Source organism: Brassica napus, chromosome C4 (assembly GCF_020379485.1).
Source record: "Brassica napus cultivar Da-Ae chromosome C4, Da-Ae, whole genome shotgun sequence".
NCBI classification, from domain to species: Eukaryota; Viridiplantae; Streptophyta; class Magnoliopsida; order Brassicales; family Brassicaceae; genus Brassica; species Brassica napus.
In genome coordinates this window covers 48,665,705-48,690,315 of record NC_063447.1, presented here as the reverse complement: position 1 = coordinate 48,690,315, position 24,611 = coordinate 48,665,705, and the positions used below count along the sequence as shown (strand labels likewise).

Sequence of the window (24,611 nt, the reverse complement as noted above, 5' to 3'; positions counted from 1 at the left end):
TTTTGGCCAGAATATAATCCTTCATCCGACAAAGCAACTCGACAAAACCAAGAATGGAGAAAACTATTAGTAGAACGATATTATTACCTTGGGAATAAGAATCTTCTTCCACCCTCTTGCCAGACGAGAGAACGAGCTCTCATAAGAAAAGGAAGAACAGGTAAAAAAAACCCGTCATATTTCTATCACAATGAGATGGGATCACCACTACAATAAGTTTGATGAGAGAGACTTCCCGCAAACGACATCCTAAGGCTGAAGAGCTCGTGAGTTAAAGAGAATTCCCCTTGCTCAGCAAGAGCAGCGACTTTGATGATTACCCCATTCCCACGTAACTGAAACATTATGTTTTTATCTTGGTTAAGCGCTTCCCCCACCACTCGATTATTCAACGAAAAGAAAACGAGATGCATTTCTTTACAACTATTCACAAAGAATATGTTCTTCTCTATTCGCTGAAGATAAGAAAGTTACGAAAACGAACATGCTCATACTGATGAATGAGGGTAAGAGCTCGTTTTCATATGATGATATTTACATGAACTCGATGTCTTGCTTGAAACTTGAAGCTAATATCTTACTCGAGATCGATGAAGAAAGCTTCTGACTCAAGGCGACAAAATCGATGTCTCAATCGAGATGATTATAAATCAAATCATAAGAGACTTGAACCAGGGTTGCTACCCACGCGACATCCATGAACGAAAGCTCACAAGTTGGGCAACCACGACTACAAGCACCCCTCTCTCACCTTCCAGCGAAGAAGAGTTCGCACCGCTCAAGAAAAAACATTAAAAAGATCACCATACTCCTATCATCATGTGATTGTTGGCGTTAAATGATTCTAATTGTTTATGGAAGAAAGATATTTAATAATTGATATTCGCCACACGAAAAGCAAACGAGAAGAGGATGTGCGTTATAAATAGACGACCAGGAAACTCTCGTTAGCTAAAGAGAGCCAAATACAGTCATATGTTCGATGGAAGCGGTTCTCTCCCATTACGAACATGGCCCAAAAAGATCTCAAGTTGATGACACACCATTTCGTTACGATCTTCCTACAACATAAGAAAATCTCCGTATTCATTATAATAAGAGCCGAGATCATATTATAACTATGATAGATGAACAAGGGTACAAGTTCGTCTATCACGATCACGATGTCGAACTCGTTAACCAAAACCGATGTACCATTCAAAACCGACGAAACCGATGGCTTGCTCAGGACCAATGAGGAAAACTTCTCATTAAAGAAAAGGGAGCTCGGAGTCATTATTAAAGGCTTCTCCATTCTACAACCTCGTCACCTCACTTGAAGAACTGGGGGGACAACATCCCACCAAAGGATATAAAAAAAACTGTTATCATCAACCCTTCAACCGTTGGTTTGTTCAAAAGGAAAGAAAAGAGTCGAGAGACTTTTCCAACAAACAGAGGTCGTGAATTAAGACAAAGGTCTCACTACGAAGACCAAAGATCAAAGACAGACACTATTTACAGTCATATCATCTCGACGACTTGTCTTATTTGAGCGCCACCTACGTAACACGATCGAACCATCGAGAAACTCCAGATGCTCCCGAGCTTTCCATCTCACGATACATACATTTCTAAACCGAAGAGACGTCTGGTCGGCACCTCGATCAGAATCAAATCAACATAGCCTGTATATCAACGGATTGGACAAATATTAGATGAGCTAGCTCAAACACGAAAGCCCACCAGTTTGTGCTCCAATCATTTTAACCGACCAAGAACAACGTGAAAACTCCTAGAGCTATCGAGCTCCCAAAACCTTAGGGACTTTGATATGATATGTGTAAGACACAGATCCGACCAGTATTAAGCAGAAACAGTTCTCGCGTCTGAATTAAAAGACAAACAAACTCGATCTTTAACGAGCTCGTGAAACATGAAGGGTCGATAGGTCGTCCTTCTCCGATAAAGGCATCGAGTTCTACCTCCGATGAGCTCAGATAACTTGAAGAGCAAGCAGAGAACATTGCTCCCAGAAAACAACAAGCCGAGTCTCCAAATAGCTTGATCTCAAAGGGGTCGATACTCACTATGCTTTCTTAAAAGAATCAATTCCAATCTAAGATTGGAAAGTTCAATCTCTGTCAAACTTCAGCAGCTCGTGGAGCCGAAAATGCATCTCGTTCCATAGAAATAATGAGCCATATACCCAAGGAACCTTAGCAGCTTAGTGACTGACAAAGTTCAATGCTTCTAGAAGACCGGCAAATTTTCCAAAGAGTTAAAGTCGAGGAGCCAATGAAATATTACACTCTCAGACCGAGAATGAGTTTTTGAACAAGCTCTTATCATGCCTATAGAAAGACAGCGAGCCCCGACATCAAGAAGATCGATATCTATCCCCTTCATTACGAAAAGAGACGTCCACTGCAAAAGGTCCCGACCTCAAAATAATTTCCTAAGAAGGAAAACGATAAATTTAGCTATGCAGGAATTTTTTAACATCGCATGATGTCTAACGACATTTCCAAAACGAAACGAAAGCAAAATCACAAGAGGCAGTAAATGTGATACGATTGGCGATGGCGTACTACAAGTTATGCACAAATCAAATCAGTAATTCATAGTCTAAATATCTCAACCTCTCATCAGCTACACGAGGAACACATTATCAAGCATCCAACATAATTCATTCCCTGCTAGCTCGCAGCCACCAAGACCGAAACATGCCCATATCGGTACACAACTTTTTACAATCTATTTCCGTTGCGTATATCAATAGATTGCATCAGATAATATAGATTCTTTCATATTACTATAGCGACCTTTTAAGTTATCAAATTCATATTAATTCATCATTTTTACCTTATCACAACTTCATAAATAAACTTATACAACCGCTAAATGTTTTATACATTCTTCTTGCACTATCAGTAGCTCAAACTACTATAGATATTCAATTTTTAGCCTCAAGCAGCTCGAAATCTCATCGAACTTTATTTTTAGCTTTAAACAAACTCGAACTCTTAGTGAGTCTTACCATGTGGTCTCAAACGACCTAAGCTCTCGTCGACCATATCAAAAACAACATCAATAAACTGCGTCTTTTGGCCACCACTGGTCTGCGAGTTGGATTCCTGATCAGCTTCCATCTCGCAAAACATCTCAAGAACAAGCGATATAAATTGCTCCTATAACCGAACCAAAGTAAAAATTTTGACTCTCTACGTGTAGCCAATCGTTTCGCATTGACTTAATGATTCGTTGGGACTATACATATATCTCCAACAACTTTACACAACACAATATATTGACATAAACCTGAATCGACGCGAAATAAACGACCAGATTCGCTCTAAATCTCATAAGAAAAATAATTTTTTTTAAAAAAATATTCATCAATCTACTACGAGAGACCAAAGTAACTCTCCCTACTGCTCAAATCAGCGACTCTGTTGACAAGATCAACCCATATTTGCGAACCCCGAGCTCGATCCAACCCTCATCTTCGGCGCGACATTTACGACATGCGACCTCAAACCCTTATTTCAACCCACAAACATAAATGACACTGATCACTAAATGATCAAACGAACCTCAAACGACTTAAATGCATCCAGTGGCTTGGATAGAATTCCTATTTCGATCACAAACAAGACAAGATCAAATGTTGAATGCAATTTCTTTTGCACGATTTCGCTACCAAACGGCAAACGACTTCCTGGATTATCTAGAGGAAAATCGAATTGAAACCATATCGCTATTAGTCTCTCTGTCCTCTAACCTCGTCACCTCACTTGAAGGACTGGGGGGGGGAAATGTTGGACCCAATTTTGGTCCATATTCCGAATGGGCCGAAGGAAGTGTGGGCCGCGCGACCCAGAGCAAAGAGGAGGCCCATGTTGAACATACGAGCTCGAGGCGGAACATTCTTCTCGATATGATTTAAATGGTTTAAAGACTAAACTGACGATATACGAAAAAGTCAAAGAAAGGTAACAACTTTCCACGAGAAACAGTCTCGACATCCCTAAAAATAAGGAAGCAGGTGCTGTATTTGAGGAGCACGTGCAGCAACAAACCAAGGGGGACAGAGGCAAGATCTTCTATAAAGGGCAGAGACGTAGCTCTGGTAAAGGGGGCCCGACTGGAGAGAGCGAGAGCTCCCATAAGAGAACCTGAGGGAAAGAGATCTCACGAGCTCAACAAAACACAATTATATTATTCTACTTGTAAAGACAAAGAGAGGGGATCAACGACGTGCTGCTGAGTGCTTTACGGATCAAGTACAGCCATGTATTTGATCAGACCAAAGTTCTTCTCTCAAGACACCTCAACGAGAAGACGAGTTGTAGAGACGTTATCCTTACGTCACGATGATACGCATCCATGATTGATGAAGGACGGGAGCCCTTCATACGATGTCTGATCTAGTATGTAACCAGCCCGCCCGAGTCCTTAAGGACTCATCAAACATTCATAAACGGTACGAGACTGACGAAGCCGATCTCTCGCTCGAGATAGCCAAACCGATATCATGATAATGGCCCGAGCTTGTATTTCATACAATGCCATTTATATCTCACTCAATACCGATGAAACCGACCTCTCATTCGAGATGAACATAATCGAACTACGTTTAGACTTGATCCCTTAACGGGTACGTAGGCAGCTCGACCCCGATTTCAGTCACGATCTTTCTCGCCTCCGAGATCTCGATGTTAATCGACATAAGAATAAAGTCCATTCTTGTCAGCTCGAATCCAATTCTTTCGTTGTGTTCTGAGGATATTGTCGTCCACGAAGTTCTTTCTTCCCTAGTTTTATATCTCAAACACTATCAAATACTTAGTGAGGATCTACAACAGTTACGATCTAAAACTGTTTTATTTTTATATAAGTTTGACCAAAAATTTTACTCTCTATTAATCTCCTTCTTCCCCCCCCCCCCCCCCCCCCCCCCCTTTAAATTGTTTCATATTCTTCTTTTTTACGATTACTGAGTCTTTGACTGAAGCAAAAACAACATATGGTTTATAATTACTTTGACCGAGTATACTCATGTTTCAAAGCTTAATTATTTTTTCTAACTTCAAAGCTTAATTCTCCAATAAATGAGTGACAAATCGAAGCTTTGTCAGCAACAAATGTAACAACAAATATCCCCATCTCTATTATACAAAACGGGGTATCTTACAAATCTGTTTCTGTGGTTTAATTTTAGAAAAGTTATTGCTTTGCTTTTTTCATCTATTTTAGCATTTCAAAGGAAAAAAAGTCACTGATACTATAAATTTCTTTTCTTTTATTATTTTAGATGCTGAATAACAGAAAAATGTACGTAAACAAAATTTTATAATGGACTAAACTAGACTAAACTAATTATCAATTTATGGAACACGTTTATTTGTTTTGCTGATAACTCAGAGAAGGAGAATAAGAGGCGTGACCTTAAATCACACTTCCATGGCCCCTAGGAAACTTGAGAAGTACCACAAGAAGAAAAGAAGAAAGGAAAAATGTTGTGATGACTAGAAATCAACAAATAGGGCATAAAGAATTCGGTTGAGGGGGAAGAAGACCTGTCTATTATCTAGAGTCGGGTAAGTATTCCATATTTTATTTGTTTGTGTGTTTATAATATGATAAAATGTGCGATATTTTATTTTCTTTATTTTTGATTCAACATACACTTCTGATTTTTTTCCTTATATAGTATTATTGAATTTGTAGATTCCCTCATAAAAAGAAATGCTGAAGCAAATTACATCGTTGAATAAAAACAAATATAAAAAAAAAATGACCAAAAAAGTATACGTGAGTGAGAGAATAAGAAAATGACTATAATATATATGATAACCTCAATTATCTTCAAAACCAAGTTGACATTTAATTGTACTTTTTCAAGATATATATTTTTGTTGTTCGATCATATTTAATGATTATGTTGGTTTTGGAAAAATATTAACATTATATTTTTTGTGTCTATATTTGTAAATTATAAACATCAAAATTTTAATGTTATCTTAATTCTAAATTCTAATTGTATATATAGTATGTTCAAAATAAATATATTTTATATAATAATGCCCGTACGTAGTACAGAAGATAATACTAGTTAAAGAAATAAAAACTAAAAAGAGAATATTCAGAAGACCCCCAAAAAATAAGTTACAAATAATCTTATTCCATATATAATACGGATCATTAATTAATTTTAAATTAGGTTCGAAACACACGGTCAAGACAATTTTTCTTTTACACCAAAATATAAATTTTGTTTTTCGCCTAAATCGAAAAATCTTGCTCCAAAATATTATTAGGCTGTAACTGGTAAATATAAAATAGAAATAGTAGAATAAAAGAAATGAAATAAAGGGAATGAAATATGAAGAAAAATGGAATATATTTCTTTCCATGTATTCATGATCAAAATCGTAATTAAATGATTCTTTTAAAAAAATTTTACCTTTTTATGGAACTATCGGAATGAATATTTCATTTCATTAATTACAAATGGTAAAAATAACTGTGCAATAAATGGAATATAAATTTTAGGTTATTTCATTCCAAAAATTGACAATTCAGTTGCAACCTCAAATCTTGTGTTTATCTCGTTTGCCCAAAAATAAAATAAAATTTCCCAAGATGTACACACTATTCATGCAAATGCAAAAGACAATTCAGGCGGGCTTATTATTTTTAAGTTTCTTTATTAAGTTATTATTTTACGAAAAATGTTTAAGCGCCGATGATAGCCGCGCGTCGTTTCACTCTGTCTCATCTCCTTCTTATATACTCTTCAACCCATCCTCAAGCCCTTACCTACCTAGTCATAGCCTCCTCACTCACTCGTCCTCTATCTTCAATCGCTCTCCTCTCGATCTCTCTCGAACCTAACGTAAGCACTCTTCACCTCCGATCTCATAGTAGAGTCATTGTTAAACCCTACCTCTCTCGTTGCTCACCCTTTTAACCTAAATTCGAACGATCCACCCTGAATTTTCCTTTGATTTGAGTTTTTTCCGCGTCGAGCTTCTATCTGATACTTTATTCTGCTTCGATCTTCAAACTTTTCACCATTTCAACCTAGATTCGAAGGATTATACTTAAAATTCTGTGATTATGGTTGTTGTAATGTTTGATTCTCCTTTCTAGGGTTTTGATCATGATTTTGAGTTTTTTTTTCTGTAGGTTTTGGAAAATATGGTGAGAAACGGAAGCAAGGCTGGGAAGCAGAAGAAGAGACCTCTTCCAGAGAGCAAAGAGTCAGATCATGATCACGACGATGATCTCTCCACGAGGAAGACGAGGCCAAAGCGAGCTGCAGCATGCACAAACTTCAAGGAGAAATCCGTCCGCATCTCCGAGAAATCCGCCACCGTTGCAGCAAAGCATCATCAGACTGTGGACGACGAGATTGTAGCTCTGCACTTGACAGCTTCTTCTCCGCAGAGCGGCGGCGACGAGCCTCACCAAACCAGGAAGCTGACCGATTTCGTTTTGCATGATACCGACGGAGTTTCGCAGGCCGTGGAGATGGTGGAACATGTCGACATGTTCATCACAGGTGTGATCTTGCCTTCAGGTGAATGCTCTGACAAGGAGGAGAAAGCAAAAGGCGTGAGGTGCGAAGGGTTTGGACGCGTTGATAACTGGAGTATCTCTGGGTATGAAGATGGCTCCCCGGTGGTATGGGTGACGACCTCTCTGGCGGATTACGAATGCGTTAAGCCTGCTACCACCTACAAGAAGGTGTATGATTATTTCTTCCAGAAGGCGTATGCCTCCGTAGAGGTTTACAAGAAAGTGGCGAACTCTGACTTGATGAGTCTTGATGAGTTGCTTGTGGCGGTTTCGAGGGCTATGAGCCTGGAGACTAAGTGCTTCTCCAGCGATTACTTGGCCATCAAAAATTTTGTTATATCCCAAGGAGAGTTCATATATAACCAGCTTGCCGGTTTGGATGATACGGCTAAGAAAGATGATGCAAGATTCGTTGAGATTCCTGTGCTCGTTGCTCTCAGGGATGCTAGTAGCATACTTGAATATGATGCAGGGCAACCTTCTAATGGGGTTCTGAGGATTGATGGAGTTTCTGAGAGGAAGGCTGTGTCATCTGATCAGCAGATGGTTGACGAGGATGAAAAATTTGCTAGACTTGTACAAGATGAAGAGTATATGAAATCTATGCAAAGGCCCAGGAAAAGCAGCAGCTCAGCTTCCGTTTCAAAGAACGGATACATAATGACCACTGAAGATGAGATTGCGAATGATTATCCTCTCCCAGCTCATTACAAGAACTCCCAAGTAGAAACTGACGAGCTTTTATTATACCATGACGACGACTACGAGGTTGACATCGACGACCTGCCTCGTAAGATGCTTCAAAACTGGGCGCTTTACGACATCGATTCACGGTTGATATCCCTGGAGCTTCTCCCGATGAAGCCTTGTGCCGATATCGATGTGACTATCTTTGGATCCGGTGTGATGGCAGATGATCAAGGGATATGGATTGATCTAGATGATCCTGCAACCTCTATGCCGTCAGAGGAACATGCTGGGATACCTATATTCCTCAGTCAAATAAAGGAATGGATGATTGAGTATGGGGTGTCAACGGTCTCGGTTTCGATACGAACAGATGCGGCCTGGTATCGACTTGGGAAACCGTCAAAGCAGTACTCCCCTTGGTTCGAACCTATTCTGAAAACAGCGAGGGTTGCAGTCGGCGTTTTTGCTCTGCTGGAGGTGCAAACTAGAATGGCGAGGCTTTCGTTTGAAGATGTCGTAAGAAGAGTGTCTGAGCTCGAGAGTAACCATAAGGCTTACATTTCTTCTGATCTCTCGGCTGTTGACAGATACGTGGTTGGCCACGGGCAGATAATCTTGCAGATGTTTTCGGAGTTTCCTAACAAGGAGATCAGAAGGTGTGCGTTTATTACTGGTCTCGCGAATAAAAGGGCGGAAAAGCACAACACGAGATGGACCATCAAGAAGAAGAAGATTTTGCTGAAAGTGAATTTGAACCCAAGGGCGGGTGTGGCACCTGTATCCAAGAGGAAGGCTATGCAAGCAACGACAACGCCCCTGATCAACAGAATCTGGGGCGAGTTTTACTCCATTTACTCTCCAGAGGAGCCTTTGCAGGCGGTTGGTGCAGAAAACGTGGAGGAAGAGGCTGAAGAGGAGGAGGAGGAGGAAAATGATGAAGATGACGCGGAGGAAACTGAACCTGAAGCTGCTGAGGTCGAAGAGTCTCATACGCTTCCAAAGAAAATTGTAGGCAGTTGTGGAAAAATGGAAACGAGATGGGATGGTGAGAGTCTAGGAAGAACTTCGGCTGGTGAGCCTCTCTATCGACAAGCCCTCCTCGAAGGGGAAACAGTGGCTGTAGGTGGGGCTGTCATCGCGGAAGTCGGCGGAACTCAGGCCATCTACTTTGTGGAGTACATGTTTGAAAGTTCAGATCAAAGCAAAATGCTGCATGGAAGACTTTTACAAAGAGGGTCCGAGACTGTTCTGGAGAATGCTGCTAACGAGAGGGAACTGTTTTTGACGAACAAATGTATGGCTGTACAGTTCAAGGACGTAAAAGGGACAGTCTCTTTCGAGATTCGAACGAGGCCATGGGGGCATCAGTTTAGGAAAGAGAACGCCGTTGCGGATAAGCTGGACCGGGCAAGAGCTGAAGAACGAAAGGCGAAAGACTTGCCTACGGAATACTTCTGCAAGAGTTTGTATTCACCTGAGAGAGGAGGTTTCTTTCGTCTTCCACTGAGTGATATGGGCTGTGCTTCTGGATCGTGCACTTCATGCAGAGTAAGAGAGGATGAAGAGGAGAGGAAAAAGATCAAACTCAACGCTTCGAAGACTGGTTTTTCCTCCTATGGGGTTGACTACTGTGCTGACGATTTTGTCTACGTATACCCCGACTGTATAGATGGATCGAAGAAGGGTAATGGGAAGTTTAAGCCAGGGCGGAACGTCGGGTTAAGAGCCTTTGTTGTGTGCCAACTTGTTGAGATCATTGTCCCAAAGAAATCTAGAAAGAGTTCCTTTGAGGTTAATGTCCGAAGGTTTTATAGGCCTGAAGATGTATCTGAAGGAAAGGCCTATGCTTCAGATATCCGAGAGGTAGCAATTATTTGTTCTGTAATATATATGCTTCATAAGTTTATCTTACAATCTTTTTAACTGTTTTTTTTTTCTTCCTTTTGTTGCAATTTGTTTTAGGTGTATTACAGCGAGGACACATTTGTTGTCCAACCAGAGGCTCTAAAGGGAAAATGTGAAGTAAGGAAGAAGAATGATATGCCCTCTTGTAGTGAATTTCCAATATCGGAGAACATTTTCTTTTGTGAACAAATATACGACCCATCCAAAGGCTCCGTCAAGCAGGTATATAATATTGTTTATATAACTCATTTGTTATAATTGTTGCTGTTCCAATACAAAATTAAAATTAAAATTTTTACCAAAAAAAAAAAAAAAAAAATGAAAATTAAAATGTTTCTCTTAATTATCTTGGAACAGTTGCCCCTGAATATCAAGCCGAAGTTCTCTACAGTTAAGGACGACGCACTTCTAAGAAAGAAAAAGGGGAAGGGAGTAGAGAGTGAAACTGGTTCTGGTATTGTCAAGCCTGATGAGTTACCTAAAGAGATGCGTCTGGCGACCCTAGATATTTTTGCTGGTTGTGGTGGCCTGTCTCAGGGACTGGAACAAGCAGGTATGTATTATATATCCAGCCAACACTTTTATCAACCAAAAGCCCTTGAATAAGATGGTATTCATGTGCATGCTGTACAAGGTGTATCTGCAACAAAGTGGGCGATCGAGTATGAAGGGCCAGCTGGGGAGGCTTTTAGAAAAAACCATCCCGAAACAACAGTTATTGTTGATAACTGCAATGTGACTCTTAGGTAATTAGTAGACAAGATACAGCGCTTTACTCTCTATCTCTCTCTCAATGTGCATGTTTCTTGCGTTGTGATCACTTTTTTGAGATTATCTGTTGCAGGGCTATAATGGAGAAATGTGGAGATCAAGATGAGTGTATCTCTACTACAGAAGCTAATGAACTCGCTGCTAAACTTGATGAGGACCAGAAGCGTACTCTGCCACTGCCTGGCCAAGTGGATTTCATCAACGGAGGCCCTCCATGTCAGGTATATATACATATATTTTTGCATAAGTGAAGAAGAGACCTTAATCAAATGCAATTTGGCAGGGATTCTCTGGTATGAACCGGTTCAGCCAAAGCCCATGGAGTAAAATTCAGTGTCAAATGGTATTAGCATTCTTGTCTTTTGTTGATTATTTCCGGCCAAGATACTTTCTCCTGGAGAACGTGAGGAACTTTGTCTCATATAGTAAAGGGCAGATGTTTAAACTCACTCTGGCTTCTCTTCTCGAAATGGGTTACCAGGTAACAAAGACTCATGCTCTCTGTAAGCATTGCAATGTGGAAATAGAATTCTCAAAGTCTCTGCTAATATGATGTTTTGTTAGGTGAGATTTGGGGTCTTGGAGGCAGGTGCATATGGGGTTTCTCAATCTCGCAAAAGAGCTTTTATATGGGCAGCTGCACCGGAAGACGTTCTTCCCGAATGGCCTGAGCCGATGCATGTCTTTAATGTTTCACAGCTGAATATCTCACTATCCAAAGGTTTACGCTACGCTGCTGTTCGTAGTACTCAACAGGGAGCACCTTTCCGTCCAATCACCGTGAGAGACACAATCGGCGATCTTCCATCAGTAAAGAATGGAGAATCCAATATAGACAGAGAGGTATGATATAACACACACATCAGGAGAAAAAAAGTGTTTTTATGATATGACACATCAAAATATGTCTTGTGTGTTGTTGCAGTATGAAACTGATCCAATCTCGTGGTTCCAAAAGGAGATAAGAGGAAACAGGAATGTTCCCACTGATCACCTTAGCCAAACGATGAACGAACACAACCTCATCCGATGTAAAAGAATCCCGAAGAGGCCAGGTGCTGATTGGCGTGACCTCCCAGAGGAAAAGGTCAGAGTCCTATAATAAGACTCTTATGCATATCCGACTAGACAAACTTACTAAATTCAATTATTTTTAACACTCTAATTACAGGTGACGTTATCTACTGGACTGGTGGTGGATTTGATTCCAGGGTGTCTAGCAGCGAAACCTGGTAAAAAAAAGCAGTGGAAAGGACTGTTTGGGAGGTTAGATTGGGACGGCAACTTTCCAACTTGCGTCACTAAACCTGGTCCCATGGGTATGGTTGGTAAGTGCTTCCATCCTGACCAAGACAGGATCGTCACTGTCCGTGAATGCGCCCGATCTCAGGTAATATATGAACCTCCTTTTTTCTTTATTAGTTGATGTTTTAGGAGCGTGGGGCAAATTAATAAAATATTTATTATTTTTACTTTAAAGTAAAAATAAAAATCTGTTTAACTACAATACAACAAAAGCTACATAACACAAAAGTTAATAAATTTGATATTCAATATTAAAATTAGCATATAAAAAATCTGCAAAAATGTCAAATATTAAGAAAGGGAGTAAGTATTATGTTCCAAGTCAAGTAATGATATTGATTTGGTTGTTATGTGGCAGGGGTTTCCGGATAGCTATGAGTTCGAAGGGGACATAGCACACAAGCATAGGCAGATTGGGAACGCAGTGCCTCCCCCTTTGGCCTTTGCTCTTGGTCGCAAGCTCAAAGAAGCAGTACAGCTCAACAACTTCGCCAAAAGTAATTAGTTTTGCATTTTTTTTCTTTATAGTTTATTTCATTGTAATAAACCTCATCACTTGAAACTCAATTTTTTTTTGGTAAAACTCTTGAAACTCGATTGTCATACTTATATTATATAGTTTCTTGATTCGAAGTTGTGTTCGACGAAACATTGTTGTTATCGTTGCTCTTGTGTGTGTGTGTGTTTTTTTCTTGAGTTATTTTATTGCTGTTATACAGATACGTGATGCCTCCATTTACATCATGATTAACATTCATAAATAGGCTCTGTTTTATAAACATATCAGGACAGCGGTAACTCTCTCTGTTTTCATGTCTTTTTTTTTTTTGAAAGAGGGCTTTCATATTTAAATTGCAGTGCTGAAAATAAAGTTACAAGGCTATGAGTTTTCACATCATAGAGATCAAAGTCAAGCTTGGGAAAGAAAGATGATTGACAAAATCATATGGAGCTAGAGAATTAAAGAAAAAAACTCTGAGCATTTGAAGAAATTGAGAGAGGGATTAGCTCACTAAATAACTTTAGTTTTGGTCTTCGTGACGACCTCTGCATCTGTTTTCATGTCTTAGCCGGCTACATTCAGTATCATTAAAGTTGCTTTCGTTGTAGTTTTATTTATTGCGCTGCTTGATCGTACGAAGAACAACATGCTGCGAAATACGATCGCAGTAGTAGGTCACTTCGATCTATGAACAGAACCTCATTCTAATGAACGTGTTCTCTAAAAATCGTCTCAAGTAATTTCGTTAAAAACAAATTCCAACATCATGTGCACAACACCAAAAATACTTACCTTGTTTTTATTACTGATGGAGGATAATAATGAAATATTATTTGTGGCACATACGATTTGTTACTGATGGAGAATAATAATGAAATATTATTTGTAGCACCTTCGATTTGTCGGGTCTACACTTTTTAACACATCTGCACCGTTGAGTTATTTTCATGAGTTGTTAACTTATTTGTCGAACAGTGAATATGCCGGTCTCAAAGGACCACCACGTCTACAATCTTCTTCGCATTAATTTAGGTAAAGAGCACTCATTATCAACCTCGTACGCGACAAGGCCTTCACAGTTACATGGCACTTTTCCTCTTGACGTGTTTACTACATTATTGATCCATAAATAAAAACATTCAATATTTATTTTAATAGAACTTCTCTAAACTAATAATATCATGATTTTCATATTTTTAATTAAAAATTAATTTATAAAAACTTAGTTTCTTTGACAAAACAAACAAACTTAGTTTGATCTAAAAACTAATTTAGGACAAAAACTTCTTATTTATTAAGTTATTAATTTATCATATATAAAATTACAAAACTTATTACGTATCTATTTTTAATTATTTTACAGTAATTTAATTTTAATTATATATTCAAAATCCCTTTTTATTGTTTCTATGTTTATAACTTTAATATTTACTTAAAATAACCATTTAAATCTTTATAATGAAACAATATTTGTATGTAATATAAAATATATCATGCCTTTTAACAAAAAAAAAAACTAAAATTTATTTCGAAAATATATAAATGCAAATTCTAAAGGCAAACTAGAGTTTTTTTACGTTTGTCCTCCACCATTGTCTAATTGAATTTTGGAAAAAAGAACTCAAAATTATATATTTTGGAAGTGGAAATAATAAAACTGGGTGTCACACTAGTCAAATCAAACACCTTTAAATTTAAATGGGTAACTTTAATTTAAATGGTTATTTTCATGGGTAAAGCAAATTTAAATGGTTAGCCTTTTTTGTTAAATTTAGAAACATTACACAACAGGATGAAAAAGTTAGTTGTGTGAAGATTACTTAAAATTATTTACTGTAATTGTTTATAATTTTCTATGCATGACCACATTCGTTGAGAATGGTGGGTGGATGTTAGGTACAATTTATTAATATAACTCTTTATAAAACAACAAAATAGAAGCTTCTTCTATCTGTATGTTTTGACATATTAAAGCTATCGTTGTATTAAAGCCGCCTCTGTAGCAAAACACTAAGACTCCCGTGACTCTTCCCTCGCTTTAGTTTCCTCCGCAGCTCAGCCGTCTCTCCACCGCGACTCTATGCCTGCAGCCACCGTCTCAAACTTTCCGACCAAAATTTTCTTCTGCTTTCGGAATCCTGATGTTGAGGGCTACTCATCGTTGGGTTTATACTGTCGATTACAGTTCCTACCTCATCTCTGAGGTTTCTGCTTGCTCCTCCGTCTCTTAATCACGAGCCTCTCCTCCGCTGATGTCGTTGCCTTGCATTCCTTCTTGAAGCTTTTCCCCTTCTTTGTCAATGGAGTCTCCTAAAGCTGTTTCATCTAGTTCTCTTCCCCTGCCGCCTAAACCACCAGATCCCGACCTGGACGTGATGCTTCTGGTGGATCCTCCTGTCCCTCCAGTTCCCCCCGACCCTCCACCGATTCTCATAGATGCAAGTGTGCTATCTGTTCAGCCTCTGTTGATGCATCCTTTACTGGCTGAAGCCGATCTCTCCAGCTCTCTCACCACTAGACGGGTCTCCTTACTCCAACTAATTCTGGTGTCAAAGCCGAGAAACTTGGTTTCTTGTGGGGAACATGTTTCCTTTAAGTCATCCTTACGGAAGGTGCCTTACTATCAACAAGAGGCGGGAGTTATTGAGATCTCTGTTGCAAGGTTTTTGGGGTTACTAACAGCTGACTGCAAATTTACCTCCTTTCATTATTCATCACTTCAAGTTCTCGAGGACTGGACTTCCAATGTTGAAATTTTGGCGGTGGTGAGTTTTCTGTACGCAGTTTTTATTACCTCAGTGCCACCTTTTGGAGTGCAGCTCTCTACTGCTATGTGCAGTTCTCAGTCAAAGCATATCCTTCATTTGAAACCTTGGTCACATGTTGTTGGACCCATCTCCCCTTGCTTCATGCTTTCGCAAGGTATGGTGTTCATATCCTACTGGAGTGAGTCATTCTTGTTCGATCATTGCCTCCGAGAAGAATTTAATTATCTTAGTAGGAGATCCTTGTTTTCTTGCAAACAAGAGATTATGCTGTTTCTGAATGGTTCTTTACCTCGCATTGAGGATGTTATAAGTTCTTCGATCTTCAAGTTTAAGCTCTCTTTACCTCAAAATGAGGATGTTATTTGGACTTCTGTCTTTGTGGCTATGTATGCTATTGTTTCAGGTTTGAATATCTGGCTATGGCGGCTCGCCTCACAGCAATCAATCTTTTGGAAGAGGTTTTTGGTCGCCTCTGAGTTTGTTGATGTGCCCTATCCAGTCGGGTATGTTGAGAACTTCCTGACTTGGTCAGCTAATGGAAAATGGATCGTGAGTTCTACTCAAAGCACCGAAACTGTAACGCTGCAGAAAGCTCCTCACTCAACATTTTCATCTAGATTTTCAAGTTTTCAGATTCTAGCGGACTCGATTGTCCTCTTCTTTTCCCTGCGCTCGGAGTTGGTTTTGATTGAGATTACAGGCTCCTTCATCGTTAGGAACCTTGTCCCTCTCGTCATTCTGTTATCATGTTGTTATAATCTATGCACAACCTTCTGTTTAGTTGTTGTTGCTTTTGCAATGGGTGGTGTCCCCAAACTTTGTTCTTCAAGTACTCTGGTTTGAGGTTATAAAATGAAACCGTTGACAAAAAAAAACAACAAAATAGTAGTTTTTTTTTGTGCACAACAAAATTTCATTCTTTTGCTATTATTATAATAAAATAAATAAATAAAAGAGAGGAAGATAGAAAATTGATGAGAACCATTTCTATTTTGAGAAACTATCTGTTGAAATATTTTACCCTCACTTGTTTTATTAGTATTTGTTAATCAGGAACATCACTTTCACTGACGACTCACAAAAGCATATGATACATCCTCACATCCCAGTACACATTATTTTCGTCAAAAGTAACGGACTTATAAACTAAAACGCTTTAAAAAGGAAAGAATGTCTTTTACCACAAGATTTGTAGTAACAAGCGCTTACTCCATAATATTTAATAACTATATTATTTTTTGAAAATTTATATGAATAATTTTAAGAATCCAAATATATAACCTTTTATATATGATAATTTATGTATTCAAATCAAATATTTCGAAATCATTTTTCAAATATTACATCCTTATCTATTCAGCAGCTATTGGACTACAACAAAACATAGTGAATTCTAACCAATTTTCTGACTATATAAATTGGTCAAATATGTTTCTGACCATAAAATAACCATTTAATGATGATTAGAATAAGTGGACAAAAAGTGGTGAGAAATTACCACATACAAAACTGGTTAAAAATTGGTCAGTAATTTGTGACTAAATTTTGAACACTTTACCATCGTCAGAAATTTGTGCCCAATTTTGACCTCTTTACGAGAAAATATATATGCGATCAATTACAGCGTAAATGAATTCGCTTGGTTAGAGTTAATTTGGTCTGCATAGTTATTTATGTTCCCATGTGCCAAATGAATTTAACTGAGTGTCAGTAAATCGTAAGAGTACCCACATCAATGAACCTCTCTTGGAGTTCATCTTTTCAATTTTTTATTATTAAATTTTTTTTCTTTTTCTTCTTGATTTAAAAAAAAAAAAAAAACTAGACCAATCGCAGGCTGCCACGACACGTGGGGTCCGTGCTACAATGATGAACTTTAGGAGAGAGGAGTTCAGCCAAGAGAGCTTTATGAGAGAAAGGTTCATGTGATTGAATTATTTTATTTTTATTTTTTCTTGATTTCTGTGTGAACTCCCCCCATAAACCTTCAATGCGGGTGCTCTAACTGCCGAAGCCTTTGTTTCAAATATAAAAAGATTCGATATGGTGAAAAAAGTTATATGAGTAAAAATAACTAGTTGAAGCAATTTGCATAGAACACTCTCTGTATATAAACATATATTAATCGAGTGAGGGTTGTAATCAAACCAACAAAACATATACTTAATACTTTTTTCTTAAGAAAGAGAGAATGTTAACGCACAAATCTGGGAAGCTTGAGATACAATCTCCAGCAGACGAATTCATCAAATATTTTCTCAGAAAGAAAAGTCATGTTTCATTCTTTTATGCTGCTGGTAAATGATAAACTCTTCCAGCTTTCATTTCATATTATCTTGATCATCAATTAATTGCTATATATGTTTGACTGTAGAGGACTTGAGGTTCGAAATTTTGTCGGCGGATATTGCGAGCAGAACCGTTACCGTGACCATACTTGGGACCTTAATTTCAAAAAGCTACAAAATGGTCAAAGCAACATTCACCGTCGCTCCTAGGGAGGAAGACATTACAAAAAGCTGCCTGGAGTACACCTTCGAGTTCGACGAGATTAACAATTACATCGGAAAAACAGTGATCGTCGAATCTCTACTCACGTACATCTTAATAAGCGATGGCAATAATATTAATGGTGATAATTTTAAGTACAACTCCTTCGACGCTGGGTATCCGGCGGAAGAATGCTTTAAACGTTACGTCAACGAATTTAGCGATGATGGTAAACTTTTCTGCTTAGTTTTCTTCATATTTCTATTTTCAAACCCTAACTTTTTTATGCTCACCAAAAGATGACGTGCGCATGGAGAACGCGAATAAGCAGAAAAGGATATTTACGGTGAGTTTCAGGAACGCTCCTAACTTGGCGGACGATATGTACGATGATGATGAAAGTATTTTCCAGATGATGGAAGTAACCGTCACTATCACTCCTAAGAAAGGTGATAACAACCGTAGCTGCGTGAAATGGACCATCAAGGTCGAGAAGGTTGATGATAACGAGGAAGAATCAGGCGTCTTTCTCATAACAGCCGATCATATCCGTGAGACTATTATGTTTGCAATTAAGACTCTTTAAAAATGTTATAGATCGAAAGGTTCATCTACATATAGGACCGTCTAAATAAGTGGCACGTATATCTATTTATATGTCTATGTTGCATGAATTTCTTATAACAGTTTGTATTTGGGGATGGATGACCGTACGCTCGATGAATAATATATCGACTAGGATAAGACCTGCGCCTTGCGCAGGATAAATTTATATGAAAATTATTTAAGAAATATCGTATGAAAAAAAAATTCATATTATTGATCGAATTAATATATTTGGCTCTTAAACAATTTTTTAAAACCTTTTTTAATTATATAATTTATTTAGTAATGAACTGATCCCATTTTTAAAAATATTTTAGGTCAAAAAATTATTTATCGCATAAAAACCTAACTTTTAGGCCGAAGAATTCATGCCTACTATTTGGTTACAATGAAACTATGTCAGTTCGGTTTTAAATCATGATTTAGCAATTTAAAAGTTAATTATGGTTATGAAAAGTTTACGTTCACGTGCCAATCCTATCTATCTTCGATATTTTTCTCCTTTTTGTGTCGTTTTGGTTATTGCTCGATATAAATATTGATTTTGGAGTTTATTCTCATTTCTTTCTTTTATATTGGTCTGAGATTTAGAAAATGTTTAAGATTCAAAATTATTAAAGAGATACAAACTTAGGTTAAGATCTGCGCTTTGTGCAGAATAAATACTTATTTTATATATTTTTCTGCATATTATGAAATAATAAAATAATATTTATATATTAAATAACTAAGAAATCAGTTACTATTATGTAATAAATTGGCTTGTACATATAAATCAAATGACCGTTCTTGTTTATTCGCAATCATTTTAGAATAAATAAATCAAAACAATCAATCTTATCTATCGTATATGATATATAAGTAAATTTAAACGATATGAAGTATATATATATTAACATAAATACCTATTAAAATAAAATTATTTATTTATATGATTTTATTATCATTGTATCTTATTATAGAAAAAAATTTAAACATTGATTACAAAAGTTTATGTGAGACTTTTAACAGTTTTAGTAATTTATACTCGTTTTGAAAAATTCAAAATACAACATATACAAAAAAATCTAAAATTTTAATATATGATCAATGTAATTGTGTAATTTATTTTAATAGTAAAGAATTAAACAAAAATGATAGAAATCATACAGATTATTAGCAAATCTTCATTATTTAAAATCATTAATTACTATATATATCATAATCACATTAGGTAATTTCGTAGGTTTTATTTAAGGAAATAATATATAATAAATAGCCACCTTGTTTTAGTTAATATCATATGATATCATATAGTTGGTATTAAATGTTTCTAGTGAGATATAAAAATCTAATTGGACCAACGTGTTTATCAATTTCAATGTGAAGCTGACACGTATGACTAATTAAGTACATAATTGATTGACACATAAGCAAATAATCTTTTTTAATTATTACAAAATTGAAGTTACATCTTTTCAAATGTTCCTCAATTAATATATAGGGATATTTTCATATTTCTGTTGGACGGACCAATGATTATAATACATCAAAAAGGCTAATTCAATATATCGATTTGCATATTATTGTTGCCTGTTGGACTGTTGGTTTATCATTGACCAAACGTATAAGAATCGAGAATCTTAAATACATCAGAAAAAAATAAATTTGAAATGCAGATACAAGCAAGTTCCCATATACAGGCAAATTAAATAATAGATAGTTTTTAACCGAAGAGACATTGATAATTGGTAGAGTATCTATCATCCATGACTTTTTTCTTGACAAATGACCGAAAAAATAAAAGTTAAGTAATATATATTTAGTAACAAGACTTAATTAAATTTGTTATTACTAAATGTATGAAGCACGACCATGATTAGCGTAAAGAGAAAGAGAAGAGCTTTTATGGTAGAGGAAGAAGACGAAGAAGCTCCGGAGGATGATTATAATAGTTATAGGTTAGCTTGTCTAACAAATTTACTGCATACCGCCGTCGATTAGCGTTTATCTTTCAATCCAAAGGTCGTTTTTTCGACTCCGACTATTGGCGTTGTTTTTAATTTTATCTAAAACACGAACACAAAAAAAGATAGCGAACAGTAAGCTCGTACTCGGGTGAAAGATATCAAAAAAGCTAATTTAATATATAGATATGCATATTATTGTTGGACTGGTGGTTTATCATTGACCAAAAAACAAAACCAAAAGTAAAAGAATCGAGAATCTTAGATACATCAGAAAAAGTTGAAATGCATATACAACAAGCAAGTTCCATATAATGGCAAACTAAATTATATACAGTTTTTAACCGAAGAGACATTGATAACTGGGTAGTATAGCCACCATCCGTAATTTGTTTCTTGACAAATTAACAAATAAATTAAAAGTTAAGTAATAGATATTTAATTAGTAACGAGACTTAATTAAATTTAAATGGGTAACTTTAAATTTAAGTTGTTATTTTAATGGGTAAAACAAATTAAATGCTTAACTTCTTGCTAAGTTTAGAAAAAATACATATACAGGATGAAAAAGTTAGATGGGTAAAGATTACTTAAAATTAATTAATGTAATTGTTCATAATTATCTATGCATAACCACATATTCGTTGAGAATGGTGGATTGACCGTGTATGTTAGGTACAAAAAGTTAGTAAATAAAATTAGTTGAAGCAATTTGCATAGAACGCTCTCTATATAAACACATATTCATCGAGAGAGGGCTGTAATCAAACCCACAAAACATATACTTGATAATTTTTTCTTAAGAAAGAGAGAATGTTAACGCACAAATCTGGGAAGCGTTACTTAGTTTCTCCGGCAGAAGAATTCATCAAATATTTTTTTTTTTTGCAACTGATTTTTCATATTAAAAACAAAAGAAAAGAAAAGTTTACGACTTCAGTTTGTTCATGAGTCCAGCCCAACATAGTTCTACCCGAATCAAGAATTTTAACTAGTCCCTAAAGGCCCAAATGAACATTGGAAGTAACGAAGAGTCTCGTGAGGAAGTTCGTAATTGGAAGAGAATGCGAACATTGAGATTACGCAATGGTTGGTGGTGATCCTTGCGATTGAGGAGTTGTATCATCTGAGCCATTGCTGCATCATAATGGAGGATGAAGCAGGATTGGCCGAGCGGAAAGAGAGGATCTTGTCTTTGATTTGCCTATCGATTCGACGGGTTAGAGACTGAGAGGAGGTGAAGGTCTGTCTGTGAAGTCTTGTGTTCCGTTCAGTCCATGACCAGTACAAGCATGCTTGCCAACAGATAAGAGATAGCTTACCAATTGGTGATCGAGGATTGAGACCATGAAGTTGTTCCAAAACTCTGCTCCATATTCGTTCTGGTTGTAAGCCACATCTCCTTATCAGTAAACTCCCGATTCCCCAGGTGTACGAACAATAAAAAAAAAGGTGGTTGCGACTTTCAGGTTCCAAGTTGCAAAGCAAGCACAACGGTGATGTCGCTAGGCCCCAACTAATTATTCTGTCTCGGGTGGGACATCTATTCAACACAAACAACCACGATAGGAAGCTATGCCTAGGGATCCCACTCTTGTTCCATACTGTCTGATGCCACTGAACATGAGGTAGTTGAGTTCTGAGGTGATCATATACTTGCCCAATAGAGTATCTTTCTGTTTTTTGCCCATCTATTTCCCACTCATAATGGTCCTCACCATCATTCAGATTGATCATTGTGAGCACCGCATGAATCTGTACTTGAGCCTCAGATCGCGCTGGAGGAAGTTGCCAAGCACCATTAATTTGAAGGGAAGCGAGAGTTGCCAGCTCCGGAATCCCAAGTGATGATGATGCGCCAAGTTGAAGAAACTGTCTTATGCTGCCTAGCAAGGACCAATTATCCGTCCAAAACCGACAAGTAAGACCATTTGAGACTCGCATTTTTATACACTGATAGATCAAGGGACTTAGCTTGAGCAGTTTGTTTATTTGCCAAGAGAACCTCCTGTTGGGTGGTGTAGTCCACAAGTTGTTGAGGCTACCTTGCAGTTTGTTCATCAAATATTTTATCAGAAAGAAAAGCCATGTTTCATTCTTTTATGCTGCCGGTAAATGTTTAACTCTTCCAACTTTCATTTTATATTTCCTTGGTCATCAATTAATTGATATGTTTGAATGTAGAGGAATTGAGGTTCGAAATCGTGTCGGATGATGACGTTGCGAAGAGAACAGTTACCATGAGCATACTTGGGACCCTAATTTCAGAAGGCTACAAAACGGTCAAAGCAAGAATCACCGTCATTCCTAGGGAGGAAGACATTACAAAAAGCTGCTTGGAGTACACCTTCGAGTTCGACAAGATTAAAAATCACATCAGAAAAACTGAGATCGTCGAATCTCTACTCACGTACATCGATATAAGCGATACCAATAATAACAGAAGTGATGATAATTTTAAGTACAACTCCTTTGACGCTGGGTATCCGGCGGAAGAATACTTCAAACGTAAAGTCAAAGCATTTAAAGAAGATGATGGTAAACTTTTCTACTAATTCATTTACTTCATATTTATAGATTCACACCCTAGCTTTTTTCTATGTTCACCAAAAGATGACGTGACGGTGGGTGGTGTGAATAGGAAAAATAAGAGATTTACGGTGAGTTTCATCAGCGCTCCTTTCTTGTCGGATTCTTACGAAGACGGAAGTATTTTCCAGAGTATGGAAGTAACCATCACTATTACTCCTAAGAAAGATGATAACAGCCGTAGCCGCGTGAAATGGACCATCAAGGTCGAGAAGTTTGATTATAGCAAGGAACAAGCAGACTTCTTTCTCATAGCAGCCGATCATATCCGTGAGACTATTATGGCTGCATAGAGTTAAGCTTCGTAAATAAATGTTATAAATCGAAAGGTTCATCTACATATAGGACCGTCTAAATAAAGTGGCACCTATATCTATTTATATGTGTATGTTGCATGAATTTCTTATAACAGTTGGTATCTGGGGATGCATGGACGTTGTATGCTCGATGAATAATATATTGATATTTGCATATTTCTGTTACGGACCAATGATTATAATACATCAAAAAGGCTAATTTAATATGTCGATTTGCATATTATTGTTGGACTGGTGGTTTATCATTAACCAAAAAAACAAAAGCAAAAGCAAAAGAAAAATATTTTAACCAAAGAGATATTGATAATTGGTAGTAGCTATCATCCGTTACCTTTTTCTTGACAAATTAACAAATTAATTAAATGTTAAGTAATAGGTATTTAGTAACAAGACTTTTTTTTTTTTGAAACACATTTAGTAACAAGACTTAATTAAATTTATTATTACTAAATGTATGAATTCATTTCGAAATGTTGTTCAAGACATTGGTTTAATTAACGATTGGTAAGTTGAGTGACGTGATAAGTTTCTGATATTTTTTCATTAATCACAATCACTTTCAATATATCATCAGATTATACACACTCATTTTTACTAACAAACTGCAATCAATTACGTAAGGTTCTAATTAGTTGCTACATTAAGGAGATGTAATCAATTGAGTCTGGAAAAAGAAACTTTGGTGAATCATGAAGTGGAGCAGTTAGATACCTGTCATAAGCGATTCAGCAAAAGTTAATGTATATATCCATTTATAGTAAGTAGATTGGATGAACACAAACTTTCATCTCTGTTGGAGAATAATCAACTTAAATCTCTTTTGCAATATTAGTTATTTTATCTCGTCTAAATTTCCATTATATTAACCTTTACATTACATGCATTTAATTGATTTATCATTTTTTTTTAACACACTTTGATTTATCATTTAATTCATATTTCTCGATCAAATTTAAACCCCTGAGGATCAGCTCTGATATCTTGAGGAACTCCATGACGGTCAAATCACTACAAGAAAACAGCGATATTCTGACGGACATTCCGACGGAAAATGAAATCCTCGGAATATACCGACGGAATTCCGAGGAAACTACAGTCCGTCGGAATATTCCGAGGAAATTCCGAGGAAAACTCTGTTCCTCGGAAAAAACCGATG

General features: G+C 37.0%; 4 protein-coding genes across 5 annotated transcripts; all 4 read left to right on the top strand.

Annotated features, from left to right (window-relative positions):
• The first annotated feature begins 6,741 nt into the window (after nucleotides 1-6,741).
• Nucleotides 6,742-12,870, top strand: LOC106392399 (DNA (cytosine-5)-methyltransferase 1). The gene is made up of 11 exons (XM_013833213.3): nucleotides 6,742-6,880; nucleotides 7,174-10,119; nucleotides 10,219-10,383; nucleotides 10,519-10,714; nucleotides 10,796-10,907; nucleotides 11,006-11,153; nucleotides 11,216-11,413; nucleotides 11,497-11,775; nucleotides 11,858-12,019; nucleotides 12,104-12,322; nucleotides 12,596-12,870. The coding sequence occupies exons 2-11, from the start codon at nucleotides 7,186-7,188 to the stop codon at nucleotides 12,740-12,742; spliced, it is 4,560 nt and encodes a 1,519-aa protein (XP_013688667.2). The 5' UTR covers nucleotides 6,742-6,880; nucleotides 7,174-7,185; the 3' UTR covers nucleotides 12,743-12,870.
• Nucleotides 12,871-13,808: 938 nt separating this feature from the next.
• On the top strand, nucleotides 13,809-16,406 carry LOC106394572. Its single transcript, XM_013835141.3, has 2 exons — nucleotides 13,809-15,661; nucleotides 15,911-16,406. The coding sequence occupies exons 1-2, from the start codon at nucleotides 15,040-15,042 to the stop codon at nucleotides 16,348-16,350; spliced, it is 1,062 nt and encodes a 353-aa protein (XP_013690595.2). The 5' UTR covers nucleotides 13,809-15,039; the 3' UTR covers nucleotides 16,351-16,406.
• A 1,043-nt stretch (nucleotides 16,407-17,449) lies between these two features.
• On the top strand, nucleotides 17,450-18,623 carry LOC125586330. The gene is made up of 2 exons (XM_048756337.1): nucleotides 17,450-18,226; nucleotides 18,297-18,623. Exons 1-2 carry the CDS (start codon nucleotides 17,974-17,976, stop codon nucleotides 18,581-18,583), a joined length of 540 nt encoding a protein of 179 aa, XP_048612294.1. The 5' UTR covers nucleotides 17,450-17,973; the 3' UTR covers nucleotides 18,584-18,623.
• Nucleotides 18,624-21,172: 2,549 nt separating this feature from the next.
• On the top strand, nucleotides 21,173-23,611 carry BNAC04G35470D. 2 transcript variants are annotated; one of them, XM_048756335.1, is made up of 5 exons: nucleotides 21,657-22,177; nucleotides 22,278-22,470; nucleotides 22,533-22,660; nucleotides 22,734-23,087; nucleotides 23,163-23,611. In XM_048756335.1, the coding sequence occupies exons 2-5, from the start codon at nucleotides 22,397-22,399 to the stop codon at nucleotides 23,429-23,431; spliced, it is 825 nt and encodes a 274-aa protein (XP_048612292.1). In that variant the 5' UTR covers nucleotides 21,657-22,177; nucleotides 22,278-22,396; the 3' UTR covers nucleotides 23,432-23,611. The 2 variants fall into 2 exon arrangements, with proteins under 2 accessions (XP_048612293.1, XP_048612292.1); XM_048756336.1 differs by lacking the exons at nucleotides 21,657-22,177; nucleotides 22,278-22,470 and adding an exon at nucleotides 21,173-21,421 and having other exon boundaries at nucleotides 22,614-22,660.
• Nucleotides 23,612-24,611: the final 1,000 nt, after the last annotated feature.

What these genes read in the sequence shown, in the direction of transcription:
- LOC106392399 (XM_013833213.3), top strand. Translation starts at nt 7,186, where the DNA reads ATGGTGAGAAACGGAAGCAAGGCTGGGAAGCAGAAGAAGAGACCTCTT. An exon ending in ATGCTTCAGATATCCGAGAG is followed by an intron (nt 10,120 to 10,218) that starts GTAGCAATTATT and finishes AATTTGTTTTAG; the next exon opens with GTGTATTACAGCGAGGACAC. An exon ending in TTCTCGAAATGGGTTACCAG is followed by an intron (nt 11,414 to 11,496) that starts GTAACAAAGACT and finishes ATGTTTTGTTAG; the next exon opens with GTGAGATTTGGGGTCTTGGA.
- LOC106394572 (XM_013835141.3), top strand. Translation starts at nt 15,040, where the DNA reads ATGGAGTCTCCTAAAGCTGTTTCATCTAGTTCTCTTCCCCTGCCGCCT. An exon ending in TTGCTTCATGCTTTCGCAAG is followed by an intron (nt 15,662 to 15,910) that starts GTATGGTGTTCA and finishes CTATTGTTTCAG; the next exon opens with GTTTGAATATCTGGCTATGG.
- LOC125586330 (XM_048756337.1), top strand. Translation starts at nt 17,974, where the DNA reads ATGGTCAAAGCAACATTCACCGTCGCTCCTAGGGAGGAAGACATTACA. An exon ending in CAACGAATTTAGCGATGATG is followed by an intron (nt 18,227 to 18,296) that starts GTAAACTTTTCT and finishes GCTCACCAAAAG; the next exon opens with ATGACGTGCGCATGGAGAAC.
- BNAC04G35470D (XM_048756335.1), top strand. Translation starts at nt 22,397, where the DNA reads ATGATGATGCGCCAAGTTGAAGAAACTGTCTTATGCTGCCTAGCAAGG. An exon ending in TTCATTCTTTTATGCTGCCG is followed by an intron (nt 22,661 to 22,733) that starts GTAAATGTTTAA and finishes GTTTGAATGTAG; the next exon opens with AGGAATTGAGGTTCGAAATC. An exon ending in AGCATTTAAAGAAGATGATG is followed by an intron (nt 23,088 to 23,162) that starts GTAAACTTTTCT and finishes GTTCACCAAAAG; the next exon opens with ATGACGTGACGGTGGGTGGT.